The following is a 10028-nucleotide window of genomic DNA, read 5'->3' as shown; positions in this document are numbered from 1 at the left end:
ATAAGAAATATTTTATCCTATAAATGTTGATATGTCCTTTGGCTGATTAGGGATATTTCAGGCACAAACAAGATAGGAAAGTTTCAGAAAAGGATGTTTCTATAAGGAGGGACAAAAATGTACACAGTTTCAGTCTCGTGACTGCAAAACATTATTTTTACACACTTGATCTACTGTCCTATTTCTGACCACTCTTGGCTTCTGTTATGTATTGTCTAACGTGTTCATTGTTGCAAATATATAATCACACAAATAACTGTATACAGGTGAATGACTCCCGAACTGCCCTGACACATGCCAAGATTTGGAAATAGTCAGGTCAGACACATAGAACCCCAAACTGCGCGCTGCTGAGATAACATGAGGAAAAATTATTACAATGTGGCTTTAAAATTAATATAAGGTAATTCAGAATAACCAACAGAATAATGCACAAATAATAACTGAATAGTATTTTAATGTATTTAGATTTCTTTAAAGTTTAGCCTTAATCCTGAATTTTTTATGTTTGTAATGTTAGTTTGGGAATAATTACAAGTTCCCTTCACTGTTTTTTTACCCTTAGGTCACTCATAGTTACAAAACTTTAAAATAGTAATAATAATAATGAGGTTTGTGATGATGATGATGATGTGGATCACAATGAGCTTATGAAAATGTTCAGGTTAGCTGAAATAAATGGCATTCAACCCAGTGAGGCAAAAAATCCTTTACAGTTCTATGGCCATTGTCTTTTACTCCTGATCTTTTGTACTTTTTAGTTCCATACATCATTACACTATTTTACATTCACACAGAACTCTTCATGCCAAAGTATTTTATATATAGGGTACATCTACACATTGCCCTATGGTGACATAGTGATGCGCTACATCGCCGTACAGCATGCTACAACAATGTAGTGATCACATGTGTCTACACCTGATTACCAGCTACATAGCTGTAGCTGCACACTCCCTGGTATAGTGCACCGCTATGGCGATGTAACGGTGAAATCTAACCATGCACTGTGCACCCGGCACAGTAGCCACCTGTACTGTGTCGTGCTTTACTTTAAAAGTACTAAAGCACGGTGCCATAGCAATGTCGCCGCATGGTGACATGTAGATGTGCCCATACAGTCATTCCACAGATGACTGAAATCCAGACATCATTGTGTTGAAAGATTATTGCTATTTAACATGTGTGCATATTTTGCACAAGTGCCATTACACACTGATTGTTCCTTAATTTTAAGATATTTTTTATCAAATATATGTGCATTATTTTTTTATCCACTGGGTAATAGCACAAATGAAAAATACTATCATTTCTTACATACCACACCCCCCGCTCCATGTAAGACATGCACTTTGTTTTTAGGAAGGCAGAATAAAGAAAAACAATTTTCCCAGAGTTATTGAAAAAGATGTGAGTCAGATAAAGATTAGGCTCTGTCCCTGCTTCAATTCAGCTGTGAAAGAGTTAAAACAGTGGCTGCTGCTGAAGACTAGACTTTGCCCCTTCCTCCATGTGGTCACTAGCAGGAAAGAAGGAAAAAAGCAGGAGCCATTTTATAGCATCTCCATATTCCTATTCTGGGCAGAAAATCAGCTTTCCCACTTCAGATGTGCACCCCAGTATGGGAGGGATGGTGTTTGGGGAAAAGGTCTGTGCAGTACATGAAAAAATATGGTAATTATTTGACTATTGCTGACACATGTTTTGGTTTTCCATTATATTTTTGTTAGTATTTTATACTCAGTGAGGTACTACTGTACATAACAAAAGAAAATACAATGAGAAGGTCCCATGCTATTGCTTTATTTCATTAGGTTACAAGAATAGTCAATACCTGCATTCCCTTTTTCACCCTTTTCTCCCTTCCTGCCATCTCTACCATCTCTTCCTGGAAGACCAATACGTCCATGAGGCCCTGGTAATCCATTAGCTCCGGGGGGACCTGCAGGGCCTGGTAAGCCAGGTATGCTACATATGTATCTGGTGTAGGAATTTTCGCCTTTGAACTGGTTGTGAAGAGGTTGTCCACTTGTGTAGATGGCAAAACTTGTGAAATAAAGCAACACAAACATCTTTGGTTCTGGAAAAAAAAATACATACGTAGAGACCATCAATACATTCCTTTTCATTCAAGCCCTTAAATTATTTTGATTTAGATAATAGGTGTGTGCGCTTGTGGTGGGGGAGGGGCTGCACTTCTAAAACATGAAATGGGTTTTCCAATATAAAGTGGCACATTGAACTGGGGTTTCTGCAGTGGTCTATAAGTTTCTGAAGAATTTAATGTCTGATCTTCACTAGAAACTTTTGCCAGTAGAGCGATGTTGCTTAGTGGAGTGATTTCTTTGCAGTGTTTTTATACTGGTACCCCTCTGACTGTAGATGCAATTATAATGACAATATGCAGTTATAATGACAGTTATAATGACAATTATAACATGGTCCTTTTCTGTGTATAGTTTATTTTGTTATGGGATCCTGTGTTTATGCTACTGTCCAAATAAGTGTTTTGCTGGTGTAAACAGTGTCTTTACTAGAGATATTATTATACCTTTTCTACAGTGATCCAGAGATGGCTGTCAAAAACAAGCTCCATCCACATACTGCTGCTCCATATATATTGTAACTCAGAAAAAACATGTCTTTTGTTTGCTGTCACGGCAGTGATGTGTATATCCAACACAGCTCACAGAAGCATAGTTGAGACACAGATCTAGAGTGAATCTTTGGGCCCTCTCCAAAAAGTGACCACACATTTTTTGGTAGATGCATGTGCAGAGAGGGAGATAGTAGATGGAGCTTCTTTCTTGGCAATTGTCTTAGGTTGCCATACAGGAAGTAGAAACATAAAAAAAAAGGTTTGTGACAATAGCTATATTGGCAAATGTTTGTATTGTAGAAAAGGTCAAAGCTTTAATTTCATTTTCAGGTTTTCAGGACTTCAAAGAAAACCTTTGAATCTTAAAGGATCATAGGAAAGTAGGGCTGGAAAGGACCTCACAAGGCCATCTGAAAAGTGTAAAGTGCTCCATCTGCGGAGGAAAAATCCACAACAAACTTATAGGCTCGGTGGTTCTACTCTATTTAGCATGACATCCGAAAGGGACTTGGGGGGTCATAACTGACCATAAAATGAATGAGCTACCAGTGTGATGCTATGTTTAGCAGAGCAAACCATATGCTGGCATGCATCAACTGATGCATCTCAAGCAAAACTAAGGAAGTTATTCTCCCAGTCTACTCAGCATTGGTGAGGCCACAGATGGAGTACTGCACCCAGTTCTGGGTGCCTCACTTCAAGAAGGATGTGGAGAAACTTGAGATAGTTGAGAGAAGAGCCAATTGTATGATTAGAGGCCTGAAGAGCAAGCCATATGAGGAAAGGCTGATGGATATGGGCATTGGCGACGCATAGGGTAGGCACGGAGGGGGGCATGTGCCCACCTGAGATTGGCCCCCAAAAGTGGGGGTGCCAGGAGAAGTGCTGGCGTGCCTCCCCTGCAGCAAGAGAAGCACCGGTGTGCCCCCCTGCACCAAGAGAAGTGCTGTCAATGAAATCAGAAGTTTCACTGCTGGCAGATCTGGGTTCAGTGATTGGCCACTGGGGGACCCTCCACCTTCCTGTCCCCTGGTCAGCGGCGATTGGCTGCTGAGGGTTGCCTGGTGGGACAGGAGTGGCTGTAAGGGGAAATGTGAAGGCCGCATAACAGGGTGCCCCAGAATTCTGCCTGATATCCTTCCTAAGGTGAAGGCTGGAGTAACAGGCATGATAGTCTAAGGACAGGAACCCAAACTGGAGTTGGCACTGAAGGACCTGCTGCAGTGGTTTAAGGTGTTGGGCACAGCGGCTGCAATGCCCAAGGTTCTGGATTCTAGTCTCAAAGGAGCAGAAGCCTTGGAGCAGCTTGGAGCCAGAGACAGACAGAGAGAGAAAGTGGAGACCCCAGGACTAGGGGCCATCAGATTCATCCCACCCTCTGCTTTTCAAACTGTTGAAAGCAAAACTCATGTTACTTGTGTGTGTTAAGGCAGATTTGGATGAAAATAGCTGAAATGATAGCCTGTAATAGGGGGCCTGCCGGTTAGATCTCCACCTGCCCACTTGTTTCTTGGGCCAGCCGCCCACTCCTCTTTTGCTCAGGGAGAAACAGCTCACAAAAGGGACAGAAAGGCTGCAGACAGAGGCTTATATGCTGTTTCTATGTCCCTGCCCCAGAGCACTGTGATTGGAAGGGGGCTCAGGGAAAAATCACAGTCAATGGCCAGCTACAGGTGTCAGTCTTTCCTCCCCTGCTCTCCCCACTCTTCTCAGTGTCTGTTCTCTGAAAGACTGCCTTCCAAATCTCCGAATCTTTTTCAGAATCTTTTCTGAATTGATTTAGAGCCTGTGAATTGGGCCAAATCTTATCCAAATTGAAATGGCGACTGAAGCTTCGCACACCCCTACTTCCTATGTTATTATGTTAATCGCCAACCTAATTTTTTTTTTGCTGAAGCTTGAGGTTGTTGTTTTTAGTCCTATTCCCTATGGCCACAGAGAAAATCCCATCCCTTGTTTTCTCTTCTCCATACTAAATAACTAGTTCTTTCAGCCTTTTCTCATAAGTCTTGCTTCCTAGGCCCCTAATTATTTTTGTTGCTTTGTGCTGGACTCTTTCCAATCTGTCCACATCCTTCTTGAAGTATGGGATCCAAAACTGGATACAAGACTCCAGTTGAGGCCTCACCAGTGCTGAATAGAGTGAAAGAATCACTTCCTTTCATTTGCAAGTTGATATTCCTGTTAATACAGCCCATTATGCCATTAGTTTTTTTTTTCCCCAACAAGAGCACACCATTGGCTATATTTGGATTATTGTCTGTAACCTGTATGTTAGCACTAGAATGAAATGTTCTCTCATTAAGTCTACAGAAATAATATCTGTAAGATACCCATAACTGCAATTTAAAAAAAAGACCTTTTACTATAATAACAGCACAGTTAACTATATCAGTGAGACCACTTAGGTAGAATCAGGGTTAAGCCCAAAGCTTGAAAAGACTGCTTATATTCTTTTTTTCCTATCTGGCTTTGATTATAGTTCAAATTGATTTACTTGCTTTTTAAGGAATATTATATTGTACTGATTGTCTGTATTCAAGTTTAGGAAGATGTTTTCCCCTTTTATTTTTTGATTTTATAATTTACTGTGTGCCAACAGAAGAAACATTTTAACAGGCACTTGCTGCCAACAACTTGCAGTACCTTAGGTATAATGTTGTCCTAAATTAGTGTCACACCTCTCACTCATGGGTGAACTGTGATTCTGCAAATTGAGTTGTGTTTCTCTTTTTGATTCTCCAGATCATTAGAGTGTTTGTGTGTTTTTGTTGTTGAAACTATCCATCCTTCAGTGCCAATTTACTGGCTCTAACAAAGTCAGATTCCACCTGTTTCTGGGGAAAAAAAGAAAATGTAATGAGGGAAACAAAGAAATCTACTTGCAAAATACCGTTTAAATGCTATTTATGACCTTGTGGCAATAAAACATACTCTGGCAAGCTGTACATAGAATCAGGCTGTTTTCCTGGTAGAAATCTATATTTTACATACCTGTCTCCATAGATATCCTGAGTGTCCTATTGTCATACAAACTGATCACCTATTGATTGGTATGAACATCAAAGACATTGGAGTCACCCACAGCTTACAGTTTACAAACATGGACTTTTCAGTTCCACAGAGAGGAAAGGATTTTACTGGGTCACCAAACACAAATTATAATAAGGATCTTTTTTCCCCCAAATATATGATAAAATGTAGTGTTGACACAGTGTGCCTTTGTGTACTGGTTTGCTAATCTAGTGAGGAGGGCTTTTAATTAGGTTTCCAAGGAGGTGGAGACAAAACACCAAAGTTAAGTAAAGAGCCAGGGGACCCAGATATATACTTAGTAGAGAGAGGCAATAGTGGTAGTCCTAGGAGTGGGAGCACCAGGGAGACAATAGGACAATCAGTTAGATACCTGAAATGTTTATATACTAATGCAAGAAACATCGGAAATAAACAGGAAGTACTAGAGGTCCTAGAAATGTTGAAGTAATTGGGATTACAGAGACATGGTGGGATAGTTCACATGACTGGGGTACTATTGTGGATAGGTATTACTTCCTAAGTTCAGGAAGGACAGTCAGGGGAATAAAGGAGGAATTGCCCTATATAAAAAGGAGATGCACATATGTTCTGAGATGCAATATGAGTTGGGAAATAGCTCTGTTTAAAGACTTTTGGTAAAGGTCAGAGGGGAGACCAGCAGGGAGAATGTTACAGTGGTCATCTGCTATGGATCACAAAACCAGGAGGAAGAAATGGAGAAAGCTTTCTTTAAACAACTGATGGAAAGCACCAAATTGCAGGACCTGTAAAGACATGGGGGACTTTACTTATTGAGACATCTGCTTGGAGGGAAACAGTAGTGCACAGGCAGTCCAGCAAATTCTCAGAGTGTGTTGGGGATAACTTTTTGGAGAGATTAACTAGGAGGGAAAGTGTCCTTGTTCTGGTGCTCACAAACAGGGATGGATCTGGTTGAGAATATGAAAGCAAAATATAACTTGGGTGACAGTGACCATGAAATGATTGAGTTCAAGATCCTAAGGAAAGGCTTAGAGAAACAGAATAAAGACACTGGACTTCAAGGCTAGGGACAGACATTACACATAAACTGGTTTAAGTGATCAGAAACCTGTAACAGAACAGATGTTCAGTGCACACAAACCAGTTTGAGAATGGCTGAGACCAGTTTGAGATAAACCTGGTTGAATGTAGTATCAGACTTAACTGATTTTGCTCAAACTGGTTTATGCAATGTCTGTCCCAGACCCCTTACTAGTTTAAGATAAATCAGACTCCTCCAGCATCTTGGCATGCTCTCTGGGCTGTGCGGGGCTCCTTGCTCCACACCAGAGCTGGCCCCTGCCCTCTGTTCCCTGGCTGCAGCTCTGGCAGAGACTTGCAGGCACAGCAACGTCTGCCTGGTTTCCCCCTGCTTTCCCCCTCTCCTCCCCTCCCCACTCCATGCTAAGCAGGGATCCCCCATCCTCTCTGCCTTACACAGACACCTCAGCATTAGCTAGCAGACCACATGCTGGCTACGGTCCGTGCTCTGGCAGACAGAAGTGTCACCTTATGACTTTCTGGAGCTAATCAAAGCTCAGCTGTTAATGTCCCTCTATTCCTTCTTTGTTTAAAAAGAGTTTGAACTAATGAGATAAGCTGTTTGTTTTCTGATGCGGTGATAAATACTGATAACAGAGCTGATAAATGCTTTGTAATCATTCAAGGAGGGGGAGGAACCCCTCCCTAATCCTTCCAGGGCTTGGCCATGTCCCCCTCAGCTCAGCCCTATGGAAGGGAAGGGAGGACTGCTCTAGTGCCCCTCAGCTTTTAGGCTGAGCCACTGCAGGCATGTGCCTGCATTTCTTGGATGTCTGTATAGTTACAAAGTGACTCAGCCTAGCCAGGTTAGACTAACCTGAAACGATTGAATCAATTCAGGCTCAGGTTTTTTGACTGGACCCTAGCCCAAAAAAACAGACTTTAATAAACTCAGGGAACTGGTGGGCAGGATCCTCTGGGAAGCAATTCTGACAGGAAAAGGAGACCTGGCTATACTTTAAGAAGTGCATATTAAGAGCACAGGAGTAGGCCATAGTTTAAGTGATCAAGGCTTATAATTATGGAAGGAATTCCTTATGGCTGGGTTATTTGGGTTATGAAAGTAATTATTAAATCAGCAAGAAACTGAGTTCCACTTAGTTTCTGACATCTAGTATCTCTATTCAAAGGTGTGTTTATTTGTCAGTCAATTAAATTAGGAAATGATGTTTTTTATCTGACCTAAGTAATTTCTCTTCCATCAAGGAAAAAAAACCCATCAGGGGTTGACTGTTCCCTCATATTTTGGAAGAAGCTCTCAGTGTTAATAATATTGGGAGATACATATCCACAATTACAGATAATATTCTTGTGAGAGGCAAGGATTTCTTAGGGTGATATCTTTTATTGGACCAACTGTACACATTAACTGTATGTACAATTAGTCCAATAAAATATATCACCCTAAGAAATCCTTGCCTCTCACATAATTTCTGGATAATCACAATTATAACATCAATCTTACACGATGATAATCTTCTAAATTCAACAAGAAGCATTTCAATATATGCTGTGCTTGTTATGTTAAGGTTCTAAAGCCAGTTTCACTATGTGGAGCTAGAGGCAAGAACAAGCATCCACTCCAGCACACAGTGCTCTGAAATATATTAGGCACATTTTCATCAGATCTGAAGCACAATGGTTTTTGGCACAGCTTTTGCAACCAAAAGGGGCAGATTCATGTTTTCCATCACCATTAATATCCCAGTAGCATCATCATCGTTGGATTTGTGTACAAGGCCAGGAGATCATCTGATTCTTGCAATATTATAAACATATAAAAAAAAACTGTCCTGGCCCTCAAATTGTGTTACAAGCTATTAAAATTATAGAGCTGGCCTTAAAAGATACTCTTTGGATCATACTCCTACTCCACTACCCTAGCAATGCAGTAGATTTTCATTTAGGGGCTGAAACGTTAGAGTGTTTCCATTAGCGTCAATTAACTTTACATCAAGCCCTTAGAAATCGCACTATATACTGCACTGTCAATTTACTTGGCATATCTTATTCCAGCTTTTTAGGATCAAGGCCTAATGGATTTATAGCAAATTCCCCTAGTGTCAGTCAGTATGGCAGATAATGTCTTCCTCCCTTTTCCAGTTGCTGAGATCAATGCTAAAATGCACTTATTTACGACTGTTTTAAAACAACAATTTCCATAAGAGATTTCCTCATAGTCCCTAGTGTTAAAAACCAGGACATATTAGTCACAGGTTATCCTGGCTGTATTGCTATTTTTGCTTTTCCTGGCCTGTTTCACATTCACTTCCAAAATACACATTCATGCTTGAGGAAGAAAAAGACTTCACAGCCTTCTCTTGTTTCTTCTGTGTGCAGAAAAACAGATGATAAGTATTACCATCCATGGCCTGATGTAATCTGAAGTTTTGCTTATGAAGTTGAACAAGCCTCAATTTGACAATGCTATTGAAGTTTCTGAGATGCCTCAGAAACTTTGACTGTTAATTAAATAAACAGTCCAATCAGTGCAGTATTCTTCAAGTTATTTATTTTTATACTGATTCAAATACAGGTCTTGATTATGGACTGTTTCCATGTATTTTACACTGTCCATAAATTTTCAATATGCCACAGGAGTTATGCATGGGCAACTCAGACCTGCATTACAGAATATGTTGGAGCAGACACCGGAGGCTTGATCAAGATATATAAGTTCTGTATCTGGCCAGTGTCAAAGACTCATGTGCTTTATTTTTGGTACACACAGAGGGACAGATAATATGGGTCAGTAGCTTACAGAAGATTTTCAATTTCTTTACTTTCTATTTGCATAGGAAGGGGAGGGATGATCTGAAACTTTTTAAGATTGAACTTTAGTTTTCCCCAGAATGATACATAACCCCCAAGGTAATCTACCACTGCAGGCAATGGATAGGGACATTAGCTGAATGTTTCAGCACATCATTACTGGCAATCCCTCGAAGTCGAGAAGAATGTGAAGAAGTCTGGTCTGAGAGAGTCCAGAGAAGAGCCATTTGTAAGTTAGAGGCCTGAAGAGCGAGCCATATGAGGAAAGGCTGATAGATATGGGACCGTTCAGCCTAGAAAAGACAAGACTTCATGGGGATTTGGTGACAGCTTACAAATATGTCAGGGGAGAGCATCAGGGGCTAAGTGAACAACTATTCACCAAAGCACCCCAAGGGAAAACCAGGAGCAACAGTCACAAACTCCTAGAAGAAGGTTTCAGACTCTATATAAGGAAAAATTTCTTCACAGTTTGTGACCAGACCCTGGAATAGACAGGGGGGGGGGGGGGTGTGCAGGCACCTACCCTGGAGATCTTCAAAAGGAGACTGGACGTACA

General features: G+C 40.8%; 1 protein-coding gene across 7 annotated transcripts in view; it reads right to left on the bottom strand.

Annotated features, from left to right (window-relative positions):
- C1QTNF7 (C1q and TNF related 7) overlaps positions 1 to 10028 on the bottom strand; it is a 107291-nt gene that overhangs the window by 11153 nt on the left and 86110 nt on the right. For 5 of the 7 annotated variants that reach the window (XM_019479799.2, XM_019479806.2, XM_006265975.4 and 2 more), the window contains 2 exons: positions 5246 to 5436; positions 1835 to 2080 (listed from right to left, as the gene is read on the bottom strand). In XM_019479799.2, coding sequence (XP_019335344.1) covers positions 1835 to 2072 — 238 coding nt within the window. In that variant the 5' untranslated portion in view covers positions 2073 to 2080; positions 5246 to 5436. The remainder of the gene's footprint in view (positions 1 to 1834; positions 2081 to 5245; positions 5437 to 10028) is intronic. The other 2 variants (XM_019479820.2, XM_019479827.2) reach the window with 1 other exon arrangement.

The sequence above is a fragment of the Alligator mississippiensis genome, chromosome 2 (genome assembly GCF_030867095.1).
Source record: "Alligator mississippiensis isolate rAllMis1 chromosome 2, rAllMis1, whole genome shotgun sequence".
Lineage (NCBI taxonomy): Eukaryota > Metazoa > Chordata > Crocodylia > Alligatoridae > Alligator > Alligator mississippiensis.
Note: the sequence above shows the minus strand (reverse complement) of the source record. Positions and strands in the feature narration are given on the sequence as shown.